The sequence below is a fragment of the Phocoena phocoena genome, chromosome 5, assembly GCF_963924675.1.
Source record: "Phocoena phocoena chromosome 5, mPhoPho1.1, whole genome shotgun sequence".
In the NCBI taxonomy this organism is placed as follows: Eukaryota; Metazoa; Chordata; class Mammalia; order Artiodactyla; family Phocoenidae; genus Phocoena; species Phocoena phocoena.
Window position 1 is genome coordinate 117,823,708 of NC_089223.1, and position 27,006 is coordinate 117,850,713.

Consider the following 27,006-nt stretch of genomic DNA (forward strand, 5'->3'; position numbering starts at 1 on the left):
AACTAGTATATGTATTCCAAGAAAGTGAGTTTAAAGGAGTAATTCTATGTATTTGTCATTTTATGACAAAATGTGCATTTAAAATTAACATGAAGTTAACTGATATGGAATTATAGCACTAAAATACCTATTTCTTAAAATTAAGAGCTAACATAAACTGTACCCCATCACACTCACTTTTTCCTTTGAATCGAAGCATAGAAACTCTAAAACCTCCCACCATCTGGAAATGAGCTTCCCTTCTGAATTCCTGGGTGACCCAAACTCCAACAGTTTACTGTGCTTTATCCCAGTGATGATATGATTCTAACAATTATGTGTAATGTTCACCCTAAATATTTTTTATTTTTACACTTAACATTTCAAAATATTAAGTGTAAACAGTTCTTTCAAAACTGTCTTCAATACATTATTTTAATTTATAAAAGGCAATTAGTGGGTTGGCTGGAAAAGTACCTAACTGATACATAACTGCCTAAAAAGGATGATTTGCTTACTGCTAACATCATCAAATTGCCTAGCACTTCATCTCATGGAAGAGTGGTTGGATTGACAAAGTGTTTAATAGTGAGAATTGGAGAGGCCTAAATTCTATCAATAAGCAATTTTAGAAACATAACACAGAATCTGCTGGTCAAGTGTCAATACCAGTTAGTCCTTCAAAAAGCTGAAGTTACTAAACACCATTTTAATTCGGAATTTTCACAAAATTAAGCCTGAAATCTAATTTTATTAAAATAAAACCATATTTACATCACTAAGAGGACTTTTATTGCATCATTATAATAAAGGCTAACTATTAGCTAATGTAAGGCACTGGTGTTGAATAATTTTCATTACTGTAAAATCAGTTAATGAATCAGTTTAAATGATCCATGTAAATTAGTCTCTTTTAAGGTAACCACACTGACCTATTTATCCTTTATAAAACAATCTTTATACTAAGACTGTCTTGGTATAATTTTTAAAAGTGGAAAGATATCTTCCATTTTTCCTACAGAGAAGGAACGTGATATTCATCAGAAACAAAGTAAAAGTGCTAACAAAAGATCAAGATGAAATAAATAAATAAATAAATACTAAGACTTAAATATATATATAGTAGGACCTCAGTTTTTTTTTAATGCATATTGACCAGTAGAGGTCACTATCATACCAAGTCACAGGCTTGTTCAGCTATCAGAGAAATAAGAGGACTCGTCTGACTTCACAACAAAAATCAAATGTGAATACATAAAATAAAACTACACAGGCATATGCTGCTATACAAATATTCAAAGGTAAATGTAGATGATTCATCATTTTATATAAATATTTTTCTTTTTGGCCATGCTGCACGGCTTGCAGGATCTTAGCTCCCTGACCAGGGATCAAACCCAGGCCCCAACAGTGAAAGTGCTGAGTCCTAACCACTGGACCGCCGGGGAATTCCCATCATTTTATACATTTAATATGCATTATCATACTGATTTTCCTACTGTCCTCTGGATATATGTAAATTCATAAATATACATGTATATATTTCTTTTTTTATTTGTCTATATAGCAATTTATTATTCAAGCCAAATAGTAAAATAATCAAATATTTACAGGTTTAGAAGCTTTCTAAAATGTTCTTTATAAAAAGCAACAAAAATGTATGGTATCATAAAATCAAAACAGTATCTATTAATGCTCCTCCTAAGAATAAGACTTCATAACTGACCTAGGCAGTACAGCCCAATACCAGTATTTAAGAAAGATACATACACACTCTCCAGGACATGTGCATATTATCACATATTCAAAAAGGATTCGATTTCAACTAAAACAATGTCAAATATGCCAGAAAATATACACACAGAAGCTTAGAAAAGAATAGATGTGGAGACAGGATATAAACTTCAGTTCACTACCAGCAATGCCAAGAGGGAAATAAAGATCAGCTATTCTGTTCTAACTTTGTGAACCAAAAACTCCAGCGTAGCAGAAAATCTCTGGGTACAGATACCATGGTTTATGTACCCTGACTACCCATCCCACGCCCAAGTCACCAGTCAAGGCCTAAGTTAGGTGTACCTTCTGAGTCAAACCCATTCCTCACCTGCCCCCAAGTTACACTTGCTCCTTTGCTAATTCCTGAAATTCTTTTAATAGAAGAAAAGGTCTTTCATATTGTTAAAATAATCATATTGTTAAAATAACAGTCTTGAAATGAGTTTTGATTTAAATATAATCACTTAAACGAACAACTCTAAATCACTGTAGTCAACAGTTTCTCCATCTTGATGGGGAACACGGAAGAGGACAGGAAATGCGAGAAAAGTTAAGAGAAGAAAGGAAAGGGTACAGAGGGCAGAAGACAGCTTCTGCAGACCTCACACTGATCCATGGGGTCAGTCTTAATTAGGAGGGTCGGAACAAAACCAGGCTGTGCACTTAAGGATTTTGTTCTTGCAGTTGCAAACTCAGGCACTTTATATGATCTACAGAGGTGATTTTCATTTTACTTTGTTTCCAAGTTTTTATCACAAACATTTTCTTCCAGTTTTTTATGATGAACTTTTGAAATACATAAGAAAGTTGAAAGTAAAATGAATATCCTATTCCTAAATTCAACAATTTTTAATGTTTTGCCACATTTGCTATATCTATATATGCATGTGCAAACATTTATTTGTTTAAATACATTAATTTAGATATACTTATTTATTTTTGGCTGAACCGTATTTCATTTTATTTTTTGTTGGGAATTTTTAATTGAAGTATAGTTGATTTACAATGTCATGTTAGTTTGAGGTGTACAGCACAGTGATTCAGTTATACATATACATATATATGTATAACTGATTCTTTTCCCTTTTTCAGATTCTTTTCCCTTATAGTTTATGACAAAATATTGAGTATAGGCCCCTGTGTTATGCAGTAGATCCTTGCTGGTTATCTATTTTATATTTAGTAGTGTGTATATGTTAGCCTTGACATTCTAATTTATCACCCCCACCCCCGCCCCGGCAGACCATCTTAAACTAAGGTGCAGACATCATAACACTTCATCCTTAAATACACCAGCCTGAATCTCCTAAAAATAAGAACATTCTCCTACTAACCACAATATCTTCCTAATTCCAAAGAAAAGGTACGCATAATTCCCCACCAACACCTAGTATCCAGTCCATATTCAGATTTCCAACTGGCTTAACAAATGTCTTTGATAGCTATTTGTTTTTAACCAGGATCTAATCAAGGTTCACATACTGCATTTGGCTGTTAGGTCTGGGAACAGTCCCTGCCTCCATTTTATTCAATGACATGGACTTTTTGAAGAGACCAGGCCAGTTATCCTATAGAATGTTCTATAGTTTAGATTTGCACAGAGGTTATTTTTGAAGTATCACCACCAAGGAGCTTGGTTACTGAGGACAGTACTAACTGTGGCATCACTCACCTATATGAAATAATTCTCTGACAAGTCAATGAAGAGTAAAAAATCTGGAACTTTAATGTCAAATAGTAAAGCTAAAATAATGTTCTATTTCCATGATCATATGAGGCTTTTCGGTTATAATATCAATAATTAGGAGTAATATAAATTGACACAAATTATTTTAGGGAGTGAAATAATTTGAAACAAATGAATAAGGAATAATGTGATAAAACCAGCATTATGCCCAAGAATTCCTGACGCTTTACCCTGGCAGACTTATATTCCTTAGACTATTTTATTGCTTAAGCAAAAACCACCACTGTTTTGCTAAGGGTGCAAAAGGAAATATGACAAGGACACTTGGTAATTTACTCTAAATCCTTTTTAAAATTCTTCAGAAAGCAAATATACAATTGGGCCAGTAACAAGTATAACCTTGATATGTTAATACTTTCTATTGTTCCTGTGTACCAGTTAACAACCACCAAAAAGTGAATACTAATTTTAAAATTAAAAAAGAAAACATGAAAAAGAAATGAACTACAATAGAGATCTGGTCTGATTCTAGCCATAGGGTACATGTATTGGTGTGACTGAGATCACAGGCTTCCTTCTGGTGTTAGTTAAATCCTATGGCTGATTCCAAAGCAGAATAGACTCATAGAAAAAAATGTGTTCAGAAGCCTGTCAAATTTCCAGTGAGGGTCTAATATGCAATGAAAAAATATAATTGAAATATAGTACTTGTGGGTCTTAAATGAGTCAGTTCACAAAACACACTGTACCCAGGCCTATACTAATTGTGACACCACTCACTCTGTGAAAGAATTCTCCAACATGTCAAATGCAGTGGAAAAAACCCTGGACATATAACATCAAATAGTAAAGTATTTTCACAAATGAAATTATTTGTGGGAGGAAAAAAGCAGGTGTAGCTTCTATGCCTTAAGTTAAATAGGTCGTGAAATAACTATGTAGCCAGAATTACACACTTGTGATAAAGACAGACAGATAATTAAGTTTTCTTACCTTGTTAAAGTATCTGACGATTTTTCTAATTCCTCACACTCCATGTGAAACACACTAGAAAAAGAATCCTGAAAACAGAGCAACGACACAGACTGAGAAATAAGTTTGAGAATATAATGAAAACTATCTAAATACAGACATATGAGCCTGTGGAACTGACTGAAGACACCAATCCTCGCAATTTCTTTTCACTTTTTCAGACAAAACTGACCTAAGTGCTCACAACATCCTCAAGTCTACCTCCTATTACTTAGAACATGCTGCTGTTGTTTCTGATACTGACTTGCAAAAATGCTTATTTGAGTTTTTGTTCTTCTGCCAGCTGTTAATAAATAATTAGCTTCAGATTTTCTCTATATTTATTCAAAATCCTCAAGCTTTTATGCATACATTGATTGCTATTGTTGGGTCTTTTGAAAAGACACCTAATTCAGTAATATTTTATGAGATCATTAAATTATGAGGATTTTAACAACATAGAGAAGTATTTTTGAAGTTAAATTAAAAAGCAAAATACACATTTGAACCCATACTATATTTATAACTGAATAAAAAATTAGAAGGAAACACAAAGAAAACAATGATATCAGTTTAATTTGGGGACAGAAGAACTAAGTACATTTCTTTTCTTGTTCACATTTGGACTTTTGCTTATGTGTTGAAATATTTTTAATCAAAAAATAATTACAGTATAAATGAACATCAAGTCACTTAATTGCTACACCCACCAAATTAAGTCATTAAAAAGTGAGCAAAAATATTAATGGGCAATACTGCTGAGCTATATTTTAAAGCAACACTGATACCAGTCAACTGCTGCCGTGATAGGGGTTAACTGGATGAGCTGAATGTTAATTAAAGTGATATTTAAATTGTCTAAAAAAAAGGAGTGCCCTATGTATAACTTTCAAAAATTAAATGCCAAAGAGCAGGTCACAGAGCAAAAATGATAAACTGACATACTGCATTAAAGAGTTATGACCTGAACTGTAAAAGGATAGTTCCAATCTTGTAATTATCTCTATATTAAGGAGCTTATAACTGATTGAAAATATTAAATAATATCCATGAGAATACTATCTCATAGCATAGTGAATTCTTATTTGATTTCCTATTAATGAGAATCTCTCTCTCACACACACACACACACGATGATTCAGATAATGTTGCATCACACAGTACGATCTTACTATCTAATAAAATAATTAAAAATATAAGTTTTAAATATCTTTTATTATTCTACTTCCCAAAAAACCATCAATTCAGATATCATATGTGGACTGTAATTGACTTTATACACTTGAGAATTCCCATTCTTTTTCCTAACCCACCAATGAAGAGCCTGTTCTCAGGGTCTAAATGAAAAAGGAAGCAAACAACTACATCAAAAAGAAATATACCAGAAACAGTGGTTCATTGGTTGTGAAGGAAAAGAAACTGCATAAAAGAAAACAACCTTGGGCTAAAGGCCCTGATGCTAACAGCAAACTCAGTTGGCCTGTCTAGAAGTAACCAGCACTGTATGAGAACACTCCATCTTTACACACACATCCTGTCTCTTTACGTTACAAATCAATGGCTTGAAATCTACCAATCAGAACAGTTTAGTGGCTTTCCACGGTGGGTAAAGAATTTGGGACTGGGCTTCCCTGGTGGTGCAGTGGTTGAGGGTCCGCCTGCCGATGCAGGGGACGCGGGTTCATGCCCCGGTCTGGGAGGATCCCACGTGCCGCGGAGCGGCTGGGCTCGTGGGCCATGGCCGCTGGGCCTGCGCGTCTGGAGCCTGTGCTCCGCAACGGGAGAGGCCACAGCGGTGAGAGGCCCGCGTACCGCAAAAAAAAAAAAAAAAGAATTTGGGACTAATAGGTACCTTTAGCAGCATTGCCTCCATTGGGCCATGCCTTTTGGTTTCTACATAATCGCTGGTGAAAAGAAATTTTTATAGCCAACCCAACCCATTCAGAAGGTGGTCTACCTGTTCATAGCAATAGAGCACAACTATTCTCAACCAAAAAAGGTCTGCACACTGTAATGACAATGTATTTCTCCATCAAGGTAGTGTAGCCACTGACAAAAGCAACACACTGACATTACCAATGGTAACTGTAATACTTAGTGGAGGGTCAACAAGGTGAAAGGGTGCACTGAAGGCATCCTCCAACCTCACCTCTACCCCTTTTCAACCAGAACAGCTCATACTTGGATTGGCTTTACATAAACAACCATATTCAGTTGGATTTGAGAGAGGGTTCTGAGGCCAACCTGAGGTTTAAAGCAGTGTTTTAAGGAATATAAATTTTTGTCTTTCTAAAAATAAAAAAGTCATACTCTGTACTCACGGAGCAATCTTCATCCACTATGAAAATGGTGCATTTCTGCACCTGCATGAAAGAGATAATAGTGGCAGCTATTTTCTTTAGAATTACTTCTAATGATTGTTGTTCTTCAAAAATTAGGCTAGCAAGGTCAAGCAGCACCTAGACAAAACAATTAAGAGCTTACTATTAGTAATTGTTTGTGATTGTTAAAGCAATACAATGATTTATATGGGCTGTAAGTTGTTTCCATATAATCTAACAAGTTACAACCAAGTTCCCATTCAAGTGTTAAGTACGTAAGTCTCTGCTTACTAACGAAATTTCCCTGTTGTTAGTACAGTTAGTACACTGGCTACGATCACAGACTCTGAAGCCAAAGCCAACCGTTTCCAATCCCGGCTTCCTCTCCTGCTAGCTTTGTGATCTAGGGCAAGTTTCTTGAAAATGGGGATAATAATAGTACCAAAATCGTGGAGCTGTTGTGAGGACTAAATAAGTTAACATCTATAAAGCATTTTGAACAGTGTCTGATACATAAAATATACTGTTGTTTTTGGTGATCCAAACTTCTGAGATCAACATTTATCAACATTGCCAACATTTTCAAAGAGCACAGCAAATATTGTCCAAAATAAACGAAGTTTTAAGAGTTCCTTTTGTGTTCTTCCTGATAATTTCTCTTTTCTTTACTTACACAGGATTTCATCTAGTCTCACAAGGTATTTGTACAAGGAGCGGGGGTGAAAGGGTATTATGGAAAATTTATTGGAGGTGATACTATCCTTGCTGAGGCCTGAAAGATGAGCAGGAATTGTTCAGGTTAAGTGGGGAAGGAAAATATCTCAATCAAAAAGAGCTGAATTGAGAGAAAGTAGCATATTGCAAGTTTTGATCAAATTTTATGAGAATATAGAGTGTAAAGAGGAGAACTAGGGAGATGAAATTGCAGAGGTAAGTGAAGAAAGAACCTCAAAAGTCCTATCTTCTTTTCAAGCAGTTTGGACTGTGATGGATTGCAGGAGAGAAGTGACAAGAATCACAAGTATGTTTGTAAAAATGAGGACTGGATTAATGGGTGGCAAAAATGGAGCAGGGAGACGTCAGGAATATGCTGAAGTTGAAGTCCGCGGAAGGTCCACAATCTAACATAAGTTCTAAACAGAGAAATTAAAGGGTGGGGGAGATGAATTATCAAAGAGATAATGAAGGGCTTCCCTGGTGGCACAGTGGTTGAGAGTCCGCCTGCCGATGCAGGGGACACGGGTTCGTGCCCCGGTCTGGGAAGATCCCACATGCCGCAGAGCGGCTGGGCCGGTGAGCCATGGGCCTGCACTCTGCAATGGGAGAGGCCACAACAGTGACAGGCCTGCGTACCGCAAAAAAAAAAAAAAAAAAAAAAAAAAAAAGAGATAATGAAAAAGAATTACATAAAACCCAAGGGCTTGAGTCTTCAGACTGAAAGGAATGACCAGGTACCAGCATGATGAATGAAAAATGAAAATGAATGAAAAATTTCAAATGGCGAAATTCAGTTACAAAACAACAATAAATAAATAATCCAAAAAGCTTATAGAAAAAAAAAAGCACTAAGAATCAGAACAATATGAATGCTAATAGAAGACAGTACTACCTTTAAATTCTGAGAAACTAATTTTTCAATGCAGAATTCTATACCCAGCCAAATTGGTAGGATGGTACAATAGATATTTTCATACATGCAAGGACTCAGAGAGCTTACCTCCCCAATACAGGTTCTCAAACAGTTAACTGAGAATGTGCTACACTAGAACAAGGGAGTAAACTGAGAAAAAAAGTTCTGGGATCCAGTGGATAACCAGTGGAGTCTTTCTAAGAAAGCACTGAAGGAAAGTTCTGTGATGACCCCTCTGCAGCAGGCATGGGGAAAAATAGTTTTGCTTGAAAGAAGAAAGAGAGAGAATCTCAATTTGAGGATTCTCCATGAAAAAGAACTCAAGAGAATGCCTAAATAATGGAGAGTTTGCAGGGGGAGGGGGACCAACAACATGAGGCTACACTAGAGCAAACAGTTCAAGGAAAAAAGAAGAGATTTCAGAAACAACAAGAAAAGCTAAGTTATATAACAAGGGTAATATGAACAACAACATTTACATAATTAGTAAGAACAACATTTACATCATGGTACTTATAAACACTTTATTTTAAACTGCAACTTTAGAATTAACCTAGACAAAGCTTTAGAAAAGTCAAACATGGTTGTAGCACAATACCAGATCTTCCTCGATTTATGATGGGGTTACATCTTGATGAATCCATTGTTAAGTTGAAAATATTTAAATGTGAAAATCTGTTTAATACACCCAACCTACTGAACATCACAGCTTAGCCCAGCCTACCTTAAACATACTCAGAACACTTATATTAGCCTACAGTTGGGCAAAATCATCTAACACAAAGCCTATTTTATAATAAAGTGTTGAATATCTCATGTAATTATTGAATACTGTACTGAAAGTGAAAACCAGAATGGTTGTGTGGGGACAGAGTGGTTTTAAGTGTATCGGTTGTTTACCCTCGTGATGGCGTGGCTGCTGGGAGCTGTGGCTACTGCCACTGCCCAGCATCATGAGAGAGTGCCATGACATATATCACCATCCCAGGAAAAGATCAATATTAAAAACTCCAAGTATGGTTTCTACTGAATGTGTATAGCTTTCACACCACCGTAAAGTAGGAAAATTGTAAGTTTAACCAGTGTAAGTTGAGGGCCATCTGTAAATATGTTATCAATGTGGGCAATATAAATGAAGAAGTCCAGATAGGAAAAGCAGAGGTAAGGAGTAGTAATTGGGAAGGAGAGATGAGGGATGCTAAGATCATCATTTTATAAAGCATGAAATAAGAAATGATGTCTAACAGTGTTCTACAGTGTTTCCTGAGCTTATTCCCATGCTTCTAGAAGTTCTCTACAATAATGGTCACATTTTGTACCTTTTGTTTTAATATGAATAATAAAATACAGAAGCATATTCTGAAAAAAAAAAGAGATGATGTCTCTAATTGATAGAATAAGAACTAAAACTCTTACTATTACACGCACAACTCATCCAATAACTTTAAACAGTGACATAAAAATACTGGTACCATAACGGCAAAGTAAAGGGTGGTATAAGTTAAATAAATCTTCATCTGTTAACAGTGATAAAGCCACAGCTCATGGAAAATACAAAATGGAAAAAATAACTATTAGAAGAAACAGTTAAAATATTTAGAAATTGAATCTGCACGGTTTGGATTTCTAATGATATATATATATATATATAATATACATATGATATATATATATTATATATATATATATAAAACTTGGATAACAATTTAACCATTTTTTAAAAAAGAATTTCTACACTCTCTCTTTAGTAATCAGACTTGCCTGATTTCTCTTGTTCTCCAGCAGTGAAGTCTCATAGAGTTGAGCATTATGAAGAACAATTCCACAAAATGCCAAGTAAGCAGCAAAGTCCTAGAAAACAGGCAAGACAACAGCCACATAAGAACTGTCAATAACCTGTCTTGTTAGATTGCTTGAAACGCAAACAACATTCAAAAATGTTTACAGTTCAAATAAATATCTGGAAACCAACAGTGCAGATGTTTATTCTGCATAAAATTAGGAACCGATGCAAAGCAACTGTTAGCTAAATGGTACAACCAGTAGATGACAACTGTTAACACAGTCTCCTAAAGTCATACAGTAGTTGGAAATTAGCAAAGAGAAAGAGAGGAGACACAGATCTCTTTACACCATGTGAAACTGAAATTCAGTCTATGCAAAATTTGGTGTAGTCTCTAAATGATATTAAGACTTGGGTTTCAGCTAAGACCATAAAAATAGCCTGTAACTTATTACTGGGGCAAACTGAAAGCTCACAATCTTGTTAGGAGAATACTGGCAATAATATTGCCAATATTAGTCCCATACTAAATTGCAAATTTAGTATTAGTTTAAATATGTCATTTTAAAGATGATCTATCACCCTCATTATACTATATGAAGGTGATGTGCTCACAATTATACTAATTATTGATGAAAGGAAATCCTTACATGGCATACTTTATTCACAATCATGAATTTATTTTGCCAAGAGATGATACAGCCTAAGAATTCAAATCTTTCAAGAGGGGTTTACATTAATGGACTATAAACAAATAGTGGAATAAACAGCCAATCTAGAACCATGTTCCCCGCCAAATATCCTCAGGTGTCATTAACGGAATAGGAGACTAGATGTCTATTACACTGATTTAAAAAGGTACTTGCTATGTTCTGAAGCAATTAAGACACAGGGACCAACACTAGTGCCAACACAGCCTACAACATGAGACAAAAATAACCCTGTCTTGTTGGAATGTCTTCCAAAAGCTCCTACTAATTTTCAGGGGAGTGACAGAAATAGCAATGGGCTTGAATAGGAAGAACTCAGTGGGCTCCATGATATACATATAATTGCATATTCAAGGAGAGAAATAACAAGACCTACTGACAGAATGAAGTTATACACAGGTTTAAGGGCTTCTGTCCTTAAAAGGAAAGCATGTTGATGTGGTATGAGGAATGTGTTCCTTCAGAGTTGGACGAGAAGGGTAATAAAATAATGCTGACTGCACTCTTTCTGAAGCTAAATTCACATCATTTAGCCTGAATTCACACCTTGGCACCCCACCGTCTGCGTGCAAAGCTTATAAAGCATTCCGCATTTGCTTCACCAGGAGGCAATTCTAATTTTAAGCTGACCTGGAGCACTGAACTTGGAGCAGTGCTTTAGGGATTTTACGTAAGGTTGAATTTCTTTATAGCAGTGATGAAAGGTAAATGAGAGAGTTAGAACACCGTATCACCCTCCGGATGGCCGCAACATGCACACAGCCCCGGGGGAGGCCTGGTGGCATGGTGAGGAGGCAGTGGGGATGGGGTTCTGTTGACTGAAGACCACAACTACTCCACAACTCAGGTCAGCACTGATTTAGTCAGAGGCAAGAGACACTTTTGAACATTTCAGATCATTTTAAACCATAATGTTTTTGTGGTCAACAATTTCAGCAATCACTAATACCAGAGGTCTATACAACTCTAAAGAGAAAGCACCTTCCTAAATTGAGATCATACCAGACCCAAGTTTTGGTACCTTTTCATCTTTTTCGGTGAATGTCCCACCATTTCCCGATTTCTTGTTGATGGCCTGGGCTACACCAACAACCTGGTATAAGAAGAGAACATTGGTAATTTCGCTGACTGAAATTATTGGTATAAATTCACCAAAGCGTGTTTACAGAATAATTTCTACATGTGCTTTACAATAACGATAAGCTACAAAATCAAAACCAACCCCATAGCATCTGAACTAGTCCTGTATCATTTTGTACATTCTTTTTTCCTAATAAGAGTTCAAATGTTTCTAACTTCTTGCGTCCCAAACTGTATTTCATTCTGGGATTTCATGCTGCCCTGTGAAAGAAATTATTGGCAATCACGTTTTATGTGAATATTTTTCATGGCTTTTGAATAAAAAATAAACATTAAATTTATATCACATTTCAAACAGAATATATGATTAAACGAACATTTTATACTGGTTTTAAATATAATATTTCAAGTGGGCTAAATGATCTTTTACTAAAAATGAAATAGGACCAATGGCCAGTCACAGAATTGAAAATGCAGGAGGACCAATTAGGGTAAAAATAATTCTTAATGTAGGGATGTTGTCCAACTTCGTTTGGAATTTCTGAACTTGAAAATTATCTTACCTTCAATAGACTTACTTTGGTGGAAAGAAGTTTTATTGAAAAACAGACTGAGCCTTATTTCAAATCAGAAGGTGTTTGAAAGATAAACTACATCTTAAGAAGACTGAGCTAAACTCTGGGAATATGTCTTAAGTTTCCACAACACATTTAGCAAGACTTTTAAGAACCTTCTCATCTTCCTACTTAAAAGTATATTTTACTTACCCATTTAGTTCCAACTTGAAGTTTGTGTTATTACTTTGTTAGTCTTTTAAAGACCTTCAACTTACTTTTGCTTCCTCTTTACTAGTTATAAATTCTACTTGTTTCCTCCTTCTACAATATAATATCAGTGTAAAAAGCTATTATCCTCTAAATGGTTATACTTTAAAGTCCTGAGTTTTGTGTGAATGGTCCATCGTTTTTTCTCAGCTCACTCTAGCCCATAGCTTTAAGAAATGGATATAAAAAAATGGCCTTCCAAGATAGCAGAGCAAGGACAGAGAAATACATTCTTGTCTGATGTAGTTTTCTGTTCTTAACACGTTTCCTCCCCACCCTACGACAGAGTAAAGAGATGTTGATTTTAAAAAGCAGAATCATCCAATTATCCTGTACCTATTTTACACTCTTTAGCTCTTGGCTAACAGATTTCTCGATGCTCCAATCTCAATGACAAAATGCCTACAAAAGCTTTTGTCTGAGGTCAAAACGTCTGGACTGCAGCCAGGCACATTCACTTGAATATAACTGATGGGAGCCTCTTGAGGGTCACTGGGGTCTAATACATAGTGCTACCAGTATAACTCGGTGATTTCATTTTAAGCATTCATTCATCTACTCAACAAATATTGTGGTGACCACCGTGCACCAAGGAGTGATAAAAACTGGGAGAAAGACTACCCAGAAGGAGCTCAAGAATCAAGAATGGGTGATACATAAACATATATTTACAGCACACATATGATCACTTTGATAATACAGGCGCTCACAGATTGTTAAGAGCACAGAAGGGAGACCAAATATGCATAAAAGAGAAGGTTTCTCAGAAATGATGACATTTGAGTTTTTATTTGTCTTTAATACATGGTTTGATAAAAGAGTTAAATTTTTAAATCTTCATTTTAAGGAAGAAGAGATTAAAACAGATAAAGAGACTGTTATGCAAACCTTCTCAGATAATTATACAGTATTAAAAGAAGCATGTATTGATGTGCTCTTGGTACCTGGAGCCGTGTGAGTCAATGTACTACAAGCAAGACGATTTTCAACCAATACAACACTGCTCACGTAGTTCAATAACCGTTCTCCATTTCGAGAATTTCTATTTGATTCTTTTCTCAGACCCGCCTCTTCCTCCTCCTTCCCCTCTTCCTCTTTCTTTTTTTCCTTTAAATACTAGTGCCAGCTGTCCTTCGTCTCTTAGAACATACTGAGCTTTGAGTGTACGTTCACCCGTAGCAGGGACTGTTTTCCATGGGAGCCTTAGTCCCCTGAGTCATGAAGTGTCAGGCATAGCGACTTGCTGCTTGTCTGGCACTGCACTGGTGGCATGAACTTGAACTCCATACCCTGTGGGGCACAAGCCCTGCTCTCGTGGCTCACTGGTGTCTCTTCTTTGTCTCACAGCTGCAGGCAGAGGCAAGCTTTCCTCGTTGCTGAAAAGTTTTCCAGGCCTGGTTCCACGGATGGAAACTTTACAGACCTAGGCTTCCCCTGGGAGTTTAGTTTCCCCTCCCTGCCCTCACCCGTGCCTGTGGAGGGGACGCATCACCCCTGCCTGCAGATGTTACCCGCAGGCATTCACCCTACCATCCTGAATCTCACATCTCCGAAGCCCATCTGGACTTCGGTCATTCACGCTGCTTACCTTGGGTTCCCCTCTTTGTTTCTGATACCTGGGGATTTCCCTTTCTTGAGCTCATCTGTAATTTTTAAAATCGCTTTTGGTGAAACTTTATTCTCTACTTGTTGGCAGAATGGGGAGGTGGGTGGTGTTCTGCACCTGTTCAGTCTGGCAAACTGATCAGAAGTCTTGTTCACAGGCTTTAAACCCTACTTTGTACCCCCTGAACACCAGCTCTTTACTATATTTAATTTTGTCCCCCTAACATTAGAGCAAGATATTAATCATTAGGCAACTTCATGGAATGAAGACTTCCAGTGAAGAATTTTTCACCCTTTTCGGTGACCAATTATTTCTCTCGCTAGTAATGTTATAGATTTAGACATTAGAGGTTAATTTGTTTAAGGGATGATTATTTAAATATAATTAATTATTTTTTTAAAAGCCAGGCAAGTTCTTTCAAGGGACTATTAGATCAGGAAAATAAATATGGTACTCACATGTGCCTCAATACTTAGCTGGATGACATTTTAAAAATACCACTGATAAAAACAACAGATAAAAATCAGAGAAAAGGTATAGTGTTTGTTCAAGGTAACATAAGACAGTAAAAGACAAAAAGACTTTGATTCTCCAAATTTCAAGGAGCCTAGCAAAACCTGCACCCCCTGACCTCCTTATGTTGAGAAAAAGTCTTTCCTCCTTCTACCATCTATTGCTCCTTTAAACAAATTAATTTTCTTCAAGACAAGGTTTTTAAATGTCAGTTTTCAAAGACAGCTTTTATGGCAAGAATTTGTCAGACCTCATATCTGAGAGGCAAAGCCCCTACAAATTTTAGCTTCCATATCAGAAGCCCAATCACTTCTGCCTACTTGCTATCTACCTGCAGTACTCTCAAACACCAATACTTTATGCTTTTTTTTTTTTTTTAAAGCACAAAGGAGCTTCTCTGTTTTCTATTTCACTGGCACTTTTGAGAGCATAAATGAATATTATGTCCTCACAGGGTCAAGTGTTCTTTTAGGAATGCAAAGGGCAAGACTTGACTCTCGCTGGGTGATCAGTGAGGAACGTGACAGCTGGTCGCTTCAGGGACAAGTGATCACTGCCACAGCGAGCAATTTCTTCTTCAGTCAGCAGCTGCCCCGACCCTTACTGAGGCCATACATCAATCCCTACTATACATTTCCCTGTTCCTAGTTCCAGGGGATGCTCAGCATGGAGGCTAAAAGCCAGGGAGAAAAGGAACAAACTCTACAAATCTTAGCTATCCCTCTGTCCCACCTGCAGAATGTCTCTATTATAATGACAGGATTCTAGACCATCTGTAACCTAAGCTGAAAACCTTACTTCACCAGGAAAACAAGAACTTAACGTAGACAGGAGCCAGTGGAGAATTCTTCCCAGTGCTCTTTTCAAACTTTCTCTTGACTCGGTCATTCATTCAGCAACAAATATTTTACTCAACAAATAATTAATACGTACCTTTAATATACCAGTCACTTTCTAGACAATGAAGATGACTCAGTAGTGAACAAGACAGACACAAATCCCTATACTCATGGAGCTGACATTCTAGTCAGAGTGTTAGGCTTGGAAGGGAATCCCACCCCCATCCTCTTGCCCACCCCTGTTTTACAGGTAAAATGAAACTGAGAGGGTTGACAGGACCAATCCAGGCTTTTCCACCTCTCTTCCAAATCCTAGGCAATCAGCAAATTATGGTCATATTCCTTGTGGTACAGGCAAAAGAATGGCCTCCAAAGACGTCCTCATCCCAATCCCTGGAACCTATGACTACGCTGCCTTAATGACAAAAGGGACTTTGCAGATGTGAGTAAGTTAAGGATGTGGAGACAGGGAGATTATCCTGAATCGTCTGAGTGGGCCCAATGCAATCACAAGAATCCTTATGATGGAAAGTGGGAGGCAGGAGAGTCAGACAGATTTTAAGATGCAGCTGCAGGGTTTTTTGGGGTTTTTTTATAAGATCTTTTTTGTTATTTTGATGTTGACCATTTTTAGAGTCTTTATTGAATTTGTTACAATATTGCTTCTGTTTTATGTTTTTTTTTTGTTTTTTTTGACCTCGAGGCATGTGGGATCATAGTTCCCCGACCAGGGATTGAACTGAACCTACACCCCCTGCATTCGAAGCGTGGAGTCTTAACCACTGGGCCGCCAGGGAAGTCCTGCGGCTGCAGGTTATGAAGATAGAAAGGGGCCACAAGCTAAGTGATGTGGGCAGCCCGTGGAAGCAGCAAAAGGCAAGAGAATAGATTCTTCTCTAGAGATTCCACATAGAAAGACAGCCCTGCCGACCCTTTGTGTCAGCCCAGTGACAACTATTTTGGACTCTGACCTCCAAAACTATAAGATAATACATTTGTGTTGTTTTAAGCCACTAAATTTCCAGTAGTTTTTGGCAGCAGCAATAAGAAACTAATATGTTCCATTAACATGCCCCCATTCCTTGTTCGCTCTTCCTGACCCCACATTATATCTTGTGTTTCACCACCTAAATCCTCACTTTCTTTGAAAGCCCTGGCATCTCATGGCTAATTGTTTTCTTGCCTCAGTCCGTCTATGACACTTAAGTCCAAATTTCCCTTCCTGGAACACTACTTTGCACATACAAGTCATCTCATTGCTCATAGCTTTTAATACTTCCATGCGTCCATCTATAGGACAAAAACTGAAGACTCTCATTCCATAGGCTCAACTTGAACTAAAATCACTTACATGGGCCTTTGAAGTAGAACGCTACAAAGACCTTTGCTCACGTCATTCCTTGAAATACTACCTTCTAGCTTCTCGGCTGAGGCTGCCTCCAGAAAGCCTCCCTCCAAAGCCCTCTGAAATTCTGTGTTACATCTGAGGGTGCTATGATCTGACAGTGAGCTATTCTCATTTTTAACCTCATTTTCTCTGTTCACATCCAACTCAATTGTTTCCTAAGGACATGATTTATATCTTATGTCTTAAGGAAGCATCAGACTCTGAATGTACTCAATGCTTCACAGATATTTGTTCTTGATGATAATGGGAGAAGTGTCAGATATCAAAGTTTTATTTAGGTGATGTACTTACTGGACAATTCACATCTGAATAATAGTTAATAAAAATTGCCCATTTCGGTGTGCTTGGTGAGGCCTATGTTAAGGGAGGGCTCTGGGATGTACGGAGCCCACTAAAGGACAGGTTTGGCTCAGGCTTTCAGAGGGGTTGCCTTGGACAGGTCTGGCCCCTCCTCTCACGGTCGCCCGGACCTGAGCCCCCGCCTTCAGCGAGGTGGTAGATTTCTTTGGTCTGGGCCAGAGCCGTCACCCTGCTTGTTGATCTAGGAGGAACTGAAATGGGCCAGAGAATGCTGTTCTCTAAGACAGCTTCCTGATCTGTATGCATTAGATTATACTCCATTTAAAGTTGTTACAAAGGGCGGAGTCAAACTGGCGGACTAGCAGGATGTAGAATGCGTGTCTCTGTACAACTAGAGCACCTACCAGGCACGAGTGGGGGACCACGGACACCTAAGGGGACGGGAGGAACTCCCAGCCACCGATTTGCGGGATCTTGGTTCCAGCTCCTGTGCTGGGAGCTCCGAGTCCAAACCGCTGGACTAACAGAGAACCTCAGACCTCAGGGAATATTAATCAGACCGAGGCCTCCCAGAGGTCCTAATCTCAGCACCTAGACCCAGCTCTATCTAACTGCCTGCAAACTCCAGCGCTGGACACCTAAGGCCAAACAACCAGTAAGGCAGGAATACAGCCCCACCCATCAAAAAAAAAAAAAAATGAAACGACAAAAAAGTATATGTTACAGACGAAGGAGCAAGGTAAAAACCTACATGACCAAACAAATGAAGATGAAATAGGCAACCTACCTGAAAAAGAATTCAGAGTAATGATAGTAAAGATGATCCAAAATCTCAGAAACAGAATGAACAAAATACAAGAAACATTTAACAAGGATCTAGAAGAACTAAAGAGTAAACAAACAGTGATGCATACACAATAAATGAACTTAAAAATACTCTAGAAGGAATCAATAGTGGAATAACTGAGGCAGAAGAACGGATATGTGAGCTGGAAGATAAAATGGTGGAAATAACTACTGCAGAGCAGAGTAAAGAAAAAAGAATGAAAAGAACTGAGGACAGTCTCAGAGACCTCTGGGACAACATTAAATGCAGGAACATTCTAATTATAGGGGTCCCAGAAGAAGAAGAGAAAAAAAAAGAACTGTGAAAATATTTGAAGAGATTATAGTCACTCTGACATGGGAAAGGAAAGAGTCAATCAAGTCCAGGAAGCGCAGAGAGTCCCATATAGGATAAACCCAAAGAGAAACACGCTGAGACACATATTAATCAAACTATCAAAAATTAAATACAAAGAAAGAACAATCATTAAGAACAGCAAGGGAAAAACAACAAATAATATACAAGGGAATCCCCATAAAGTTAACGGCTGATCTTTCAGCAGAAACTCTGCAAGCCAGAAGGGAGTGGCAGGACATATTTAAAGTGATGAAAGGGAAAAATCTACAACCAAAATTACTCTACCCGGCAAGAATCTCATTCAGATTCGACAGAGAAATTAAAACCTTTACAGACAAGCAAAAGTTAAGAAAATTCAGCACCACCAAATCGGTTTTACAGCAAATGCTAAAGGAACTTCTCTAGGCAGGAAACACGAGAGAAGGAAAAGACCTACCATAACAAACCCAAAACAATTAAGAAAACGGTAATAGGAACATACATATCAATACCTACCTTAAATGTAAATGGATTAAATGCTCCAACCAAAAGACATAGACTGGCTGAATGGATACAAAAACAAGACCCGTATATATGCTGTCTACAAGAGACCCACTTCAGACCAGGGACACACACAGACTAAAAGTGAAGGGATAGAAAAAGATATTCCATGCAAATGGAAATCAAAAGAAAGCTGGAGTAGCAATTCTCATATCAGACAAAACAGACTTTAAAATAAAGACTATTACAAGAGGCAAAGAAGGCCACTACCTAATGATCAAGGGATCAATCCAAGAAGAAGATATAACAATTGTAAATATTTATGCACCCAACATAGGAGCACCTCAATACATAAGGCAAATGCTAACAGCCATAAAAGGGGAATTCGACAGTAACACAACCATAGTAGGGGACTTTAACACCCCAGGTCCACCAATGGACAGATCATCCAAAATGAAAATAAATAAGGAAACACAAGCTTTAAATGACACATTAAACAACATGGACTTAATTGATATTTATAGGACATTCCATCCATAAACAACAGAATACACTTTCTTATCAAGTGCTCATGGAACATTCTCCAGGATAGAGCATATCTCGGGTCACAAATCAAGCCTTGGTAAATATAAGAATATTGAAATCATATCAAGTACCTTTTCTGACCACAATGCTATGAGACCAGATATCAATTACAGGAAAAAAGCTGTGAAAAATACAAACACATGGAGGTTAAATAATACACTACTAAATAACCAAGAGATCACTGAAGAAATCAAAGAGGAAATCAAAAATTACCTAGAAAAAAATGACAATGAAAACATGATGACGCAAAACCTATGGGATGCAGCAAAAGCAGTTCTAAGAGGGAAGTTTACAGCAATACAATCTTACCTCAAGAAACAAGAAAAATCTCAAATAAACAACCTAACCTTACACCTAAAGCAACTGGAGACATAAAAAGCAAAAAACCCCAAAGTTAGCAGACGGAAAGAAATCATAAAGATCAGATCAGAAATAAAGGAAAATGAATGAAGGAAATGATAGATAGCAAAGATCAATAAAACTAAAAGCTGGTTCTTTGAGAAGATAAACAAAATAGATAAACCATTGGCCAGACTCATCAAGAAAAAAAGGGAGAAGACTCAAATCAATAGAATTATAAATGAAAAAGGAGAAGTAACAACTAACACTGCAGAAATACAAAGGATCGTGAGACATTACTACAAGCAACTATATACCAATAAAATGGACAACCTGGATGAAATGGACAAATTCTTAGAAAAGTACAACTTTCTGGGACTGAACCAGGAAGAAATAGAAAATATGAACAGACAAATCACAAGCACTGAAATTGAAACTGTGATTAAAAATCTTCCAACAAACAAAAGCCCAGGACCAGATGGCTTCACAAGCAAATTCTATCAAACATTTAGAGAAGAGCTAACACCTATCCTTCTCAAACTCTTCCAAATATAATAGGGGGGAGGAACACTCCCTAACTCATTCTACGAGGCCACCATCACCCTGATACCAAAACCACACAAAGTTGTCACAAAGAAAGAAAACTACAGGCCAGTATCACTGATGAACACAGATGCAAAAATCCTCAACAAAATACTAGCAAACAGAATCCAACAGCACATTAAAAGGATCATACACCATGATCAAGTGGGGTTTTTCCCAGGAATGCAAGGATTCTCCAATATATGCAATTCAATCAGCGTGATACTCCATATTAACAAACTGAAGGAGAAAAACCATACTATAATCTCAATAGATGCAGAAAAACATTTCGACAAAATTCAACACCCATTTATGATAAAAATGCTCCAGAAAGTAGGCATAGAGGGAACCTACCTCAACATAATAAAGGCCATATATGACAAGCCCACAGCCAACATCGTTCTCAAGCGTGAAAAACTGAAACCATTTCCTCTAAGATCAGGAACAAGACAAGGTTGCCCACTCTCACCACTATTATTCAACATAGTTTTGGAAGTTTTAGCCACAGCAATTAGAGAAGAAAAAGAAATAAAAGGAATCCAAATCGGAAAAGAAGAAGTAAAGCTGTCACTGTTTGCAGATGACATGATACTATACATAGAGAATCCTAAAGATGATACCAGAAAACTACTAGAGCTACTGAATAAATTTGGTAGAGTAGCAGGACACAAAATTAACGTACAGAAATCTCTTGCATTCCTATACACTAATGATGAAAAATCTGAAAGAGAAATTAGGGAAACACTCCCATTTACCACTGCAGCAAAAAGAATAAAATACCTAGGAGTAAACCTACCTAAGGAGACAAAAAACCTGTATGCCTGTATGCAGAAAACTATAAGACACTGATGAAAGAAATTAAAGATGATACAAACAGATGGAGAGATGTACCATGTTCTTGGATTAGAAGAATCAACATTGTGAAAATGACTATACTACCCAAAGCAATCTACAGTTTCAGTGCAATCCCTATCAAATTACCAATGGCACTTTTCACAGAAGTAGGACAAAAAATTTCACAATTTCTATGGAAACACAGAAGACCCCGAATAGCCAAAGCAATCTTGAGAAAGAAAAATGGAGCTGGAGGAATCAGGCTCCTTGACTTCAGACTATACCACTAAGCTACAGTAATCAAGACAGTATGATACTGGCACAAAACCAGGAAAAATCAATGGATGGAACAGGATACAAAGCTCAGAGAGAAACCCACGCACATATGGTCACCTTTATCTTTGATAAAGGAGACAAGAATATGCAATGGAGAAAAGACAGCCTCTTCAATAAGCAGTGCTGGGAAAACTGAACAGCTACATGTGAAAGAATGAAATTAGAACACTTCCTAACACCATACAGAAAAATAAACTCAAAATGGATTAAAGACCTAAATATAAGGCCAGACACTATAAAACTCTTAGAGGAAAACACAGGCAGGACACTCTATGACATAAATCACAGCAAGATCCTTTTTGACCCACCTCTGAGAGAAATGGGAAAAAAAGCCAAAAATAAACAAATGGGACCTAATGAAACTTCAAAGCTTTTGCACAGCAAAGGAAACCATAAACAAGACGAAAAGACAACCCTCAGAATGGGAGAAAATATTTGCAAATGAAGCAACTGACAAAGGATTAATCTCCAAAATATACAAACAGCACATGCAGCTCAATATCACAAAAACAAACAACCCAATCCAAAAATGGGCAGAAGACCTAAATAGACATTTCTCTAAAGAAGATATACAGATTGCCAACAAACACATGAAAGGATGCTCAACATCACTAATCATTAGAGAAATGCAAATCAAAACTACTCTGAGGTATCACTTTATACCAGTCAGAATGGCCATCATCAAAAAATCTACAAACAATAAATGCTGGAGAGGGTGTGGAGAAAAGAGAACCCTCTTGCACTGTTGGTGTGAATGAAAATTGATACAGCCACTATGGAGAACAGTATGGAGGTTCCTTAAAAGACTAAAAATAGAACTACCATACCACCCAGCAATCCCACTACTGGGCATATACCCTGAGAAAACCATAATTCAAAAAGAGTCATGTGCCACAATGTTCATTGTAGCTCTATTTACAATAGCCAGGACATGGAAGCAACCTAAGTGTCCGTCGACAGATGAATGGATAAAGAAGATGTGACACATATATACAATGGAATATTATTTTGCCATAAAAAGTAACAAAATTGAGTTATTTGTAGTGAGGTGGATGGACCTAGAGTCTGTTATACAGAGTGAAGTAAGTCAGAAAGAGAAAAACAAATACCATATGCTAACACATATATATGGAATCTAAAAAAAAAAAAAAAGTTCTGATGAACGTAGGGGCAGGACAGGAATAAAGACACAGACGTAGAGAATGGACTTGAGGACACGGGGAGGGGGAAGGGTAAGCAGGGACAAAGTGAGAGAGTAGCACTGACATATACACACTACGAAATGTAAAATAGATAGCTAGTGGGAAACAACTGCATAGCACAGGGAGATCAGCTTGGTGCTTTGTCACCACCTAGAGGGGTGGGATAGGGAGGGTGGGAGGGAGAAGCAAGAGGGAGGGGATATGGGGATATATGTATACATATAACTGATTCACTTTGTTATACACCAGAAACTAACACAACACTGTAAAGCAATTATACTCCAGTAAAGATGTTAAAAATTTTTTTTGCCCATTTTTTTCTCTGCTCTTTGCTTGATATTAAGAGATCTGTCCACATACAAAAACTTTGTGTGTGAGTAAGAAATACATACTCTTAATAAGCCTTTACTTATGGAGTTGAAACTTATAGCCTAAAACGGCTTTGGGAGAGTGGGAAAGAAAAGCTTGAGATTGTTAGTTTTAATTTTTAATTTTAAAAGTACAGTAAGTATCCATGTCTTTGTCATCTAGAACAGTGGTAAAACGGGGCTTGTTAAAACACAGCTTGCTGGATTCCACCCCCAGAGTTTCAGAGTCAGAGATCTGGGTTGGCGCCTGAGAACTTGTTTTACTAAAAGTTCTCAGGTGATGCCAAAGGCTGCTGGTGTAGGGAGAAAAAACTTTGAGAGCCATTGATATAGAACTACTAAGCATTAATATTTGTTAATGTTTCCTCTTTTTTTTTAAGTTCAATTAAGATAACAACAAACTGGACTTTTTCCTTCCCAGTCTCATTGTATTCCATGCCAAATTTTGCTCATTTGATCCCCAAATGTTTGGGTTGTTTGCAATTTTTTGCTATTACAGATAATCCACATTGAACGTCTCTGTATAGGTCTCCTCGTGCACAAGTGCGAGAGTTTCTTTGATGAAATCTTCAAAGGATTACAGAAATTTATATTTATCAGCAATGTATAAGGGTTCCTGCTAACCTCACATCCTAACCAACCCCTAGTATTATGAGGCTAAATTTCTAACCTCTGTCTATCTGTTGGGTATAAAAATGTATCTCATTATTGCTTTAATTTGCATTTTCCTGATTACTAGAGAGCTTTTTAATTATTATTGGCTACATTGGTTTTCTTCTTCTGTGTTGCCTATGTGTACGTTTGCCAATTTTGACCTTTTTGTTGTTTTGGGTTGTCTGGCTTTCGTTAATGAGTTTGAGAATCAAGGTTTGATATTGCTTTAAATGGTAAGACTGACTTTACTTGGTTGGGACTCATTTTATCCCTCTGTATGCACAGGCACCGCTACACCTATTTCTCTCAGGAGTATGTCTATCGATCTTCCAGGATTGGAAGACAAGACAGGAACACGTATAGAAGTGGATGATTTTAGTTTATTCTCACAGCCTGGGTGGCCAGGAAGAGGGAGCCAAGGTGAAGGGAAGCTTCTAGGAAGTTGAAGGATATAAAGAGCAATGCTCTGAAGATGACTGGCATCAGAAATACATGACCGATGGCCAGTGGCCTTAATTAATAAACCTATTCACAGCCAAAAATAAAAAAGAAAGAAAAAAAAACTTATAATGTCAAGAAGTTTGCCACTTAAAAAAAGGAAAAGGGAGGGCCTCTTATGTAACAGGCACTTTGTCTGTTAATCCATCTAACCTTTGTCACAACCCTTTCAGGTAGATATTATTATTCCCATTTTATCACAAGGGCAGCTGATGTTCAGAAAAGTTAAATAGGCAGTGCAAGAATGTACAGACCCAGATGCTCTCCAGGTCTGATCCCAAAGCTTGTGTTTTTCCTGCTACTCCCCCGCAGGGGAAAGTGAAACCAGCACTATGTATATAAAATACAGGTTTGTAAGCACTATTGTTTAAACTAGAGGAATCATGATGACCACCGGTTTCCCAGTACATCCAAGACTGTCTTCAGACCCCATACATACGCTTATCTTTTTTTGTTTTGGCGGTACGTGGGCCTCTCACTGTTGTGGCCTCTCCTGTTGCGGAGCACAGGCTCCGGACGCGCAGGCTCAGCGGCCATGGCTCACAGGCCTAGCCGCTCTGCGGCATGTGGGATCTTCCCGGACCGGGGCATGAACCCGTGTCCCCTGCATCGGCAGGCAGACTCTCAACCACTGCGCCACCAGGGAAGCCCCATACGCTTATCTTTTTAAGGCATGCTTTCATCAAAGGGAATGGAACAATTTCAAAACTATAACTTTAAGAAACAAAGACAGCGCTTCCCGGCCGCCTGCCAATGCAGGGGACACAGGTTCGAGCCCTGGTCCAGGAAGATCCCACATGTAGCGGAGCAACTAAGCCTGTGTGCCACAACTACTGAGCCTGCGTGCCACAACTACTGAAGTCCGCGTGCCTAGACCCCGCACACTGCAACGAAGAGTAGCCCCTGCTCACTGCAACTAGAGAAAGCCCATGAGCAGCGATGAAGACCCAACTCAGCCAAAAATAAATAAATAAAATAAATTTTTTTAAAAAAAAGAAAGAAGGAAACAAAGACAAATCCAAAGTGGCTGCTAAAAGTTCTGCTTTCTTTGACTTCTATAATAAACCTTAAAGACACATTTTTATAGCCAAGAACTACTTACGTAACATAAAGAATCCTATGTTTCAGGGGAAAACAGGTAATAATGCAGTTTCAAAAATAAGCAGATTATTCAAGAAAAAGCAGAATTAGTCTATGATGATAAAAATCAGAACTGTGCTGCCCATGGGTTGTGGGCATTGACAGAGGTGATGAAAGTGTTCTCTGTCTTGACTGGGGTGTTATACAGATGAATAAACATTTGTCAAACTCATCAAACTGTACATGAAGATCTGCATATTTCACTGTATGTCAACTTTACCTTGTTTTTCAAAAAGTATTTGAAAGTCTTAAAAGTAAATTTGTAATTGCTGATGACATTTGAAAGTGGTGGTCCATGTGCTGAGCCCTCAGCTGTCCTGGAGCGTGCTGAGGTCCTGACCATCTGCTCTGTGCTATCAGACAGGACGGATGCTCCCCAGATGGCACCAGGACAAATCCACCGCTGGGGGTCAGTAGCTGTCCTGCCCTGGGAATGTCGAGTGGGAGAGGTGCCAACCTGAGACTGCATTCCTTCCAGACAAGGGGAAGCTGGGTATAATTCTCAATCCTAGCGTTTATTCTTATCCCTTTGCACACGTGCGTGCGCGCGCGCACACACACACACACACACACACACACACACACACACACAATTTCCTCTTCCCTGCCAAATACCAAACTCTCTGCCACACCAGCTTTTAAGCAATGAGGTGTAAAGGTCTTAGAACCACAGGGACCTGCTGCCTTCTAATCAGATCTTTCTGTCCATTGGGATACAGAGATTCAGGCCTGAGACAGAGCAGCACATAACCATGGTGAGCAGAGTCTCCTCCTATGCCCTTTAAAAACTGCAGAGACACAAAGGGTACATAGCAGACAGGAGCCTGCTGTCTTTCCCACGGCAGGGTGCGCTCAGTGTTCACCATTTTTATTTAACTTTCCATTCCTCCGTTTGTCTGGCCTTGCAACACTGCAAAGGGAGGGAACAGCCATTTTCTGAACCTCCACTAGGTGACGAGCTCTGTGGTGGACACTGTCACGTTTCTTGTCTCACTATGACCACTGTCAAACCCCCCACTGTGTGTCTGTACCTCATGTTGAAGCTTCACAGACAAGTCACCTTAAGCACAGATTGGTGAAGAAAGTTGCTCAAGGAATCACTGATCTTAAACCAGCACTCAAGACAGTTGTTTTGCTAGAGTTGGAACTCTTTCTTTCAAACTCTATCTCTCTGCCTATTCGGGAATAAGTCCAAAATAACAATTAAAAAAAATGTGTCCTCAATATATATTGTACAAATTGCACTTTGTATCAGAATAACTCTATCACTGTTATGCCCACCACTACACATGACATTGCCAAAAATGACTTCAGAGCCTTGGATCTATTTAATAACTA

The 27,006-nt window shown here is 38.0% G+C and overlaps 1 protein-coding gene across 1 annotated transcript in view; it reads right to left on the bottom strand.

The window, feature by feature from the left end:
* Nucleotides 1-27,006, bottom strand: part of PDE5A (phosphodiesterase 5A) — a 135,340-nt gene that overhangs the window by 64,627 nt on the left and 43,707 nt on the right. The window contains exons 4-7 of the mRNA XM_065877153.1: nt 11,919-11,990; nt 10,166-10,255; nt 6,775-6,912; nt 4,436-4,503 (exon numbers count right to left, since the gene is read on the bottom strand). Of these exons, the coding sequence (XP_065733225.1) occupies nt 4,436-4,503; nt 6,775-6,912; nt 10,166-10,255; nt 11,919-11,990 (368 nt within the window). The remainder of the gene's footprint in view (nt 1-4,435; nt 4,504-6,774; nt 6,913-10,165; nt 10,256-11,918; nt 11,991-27,006) is intronic.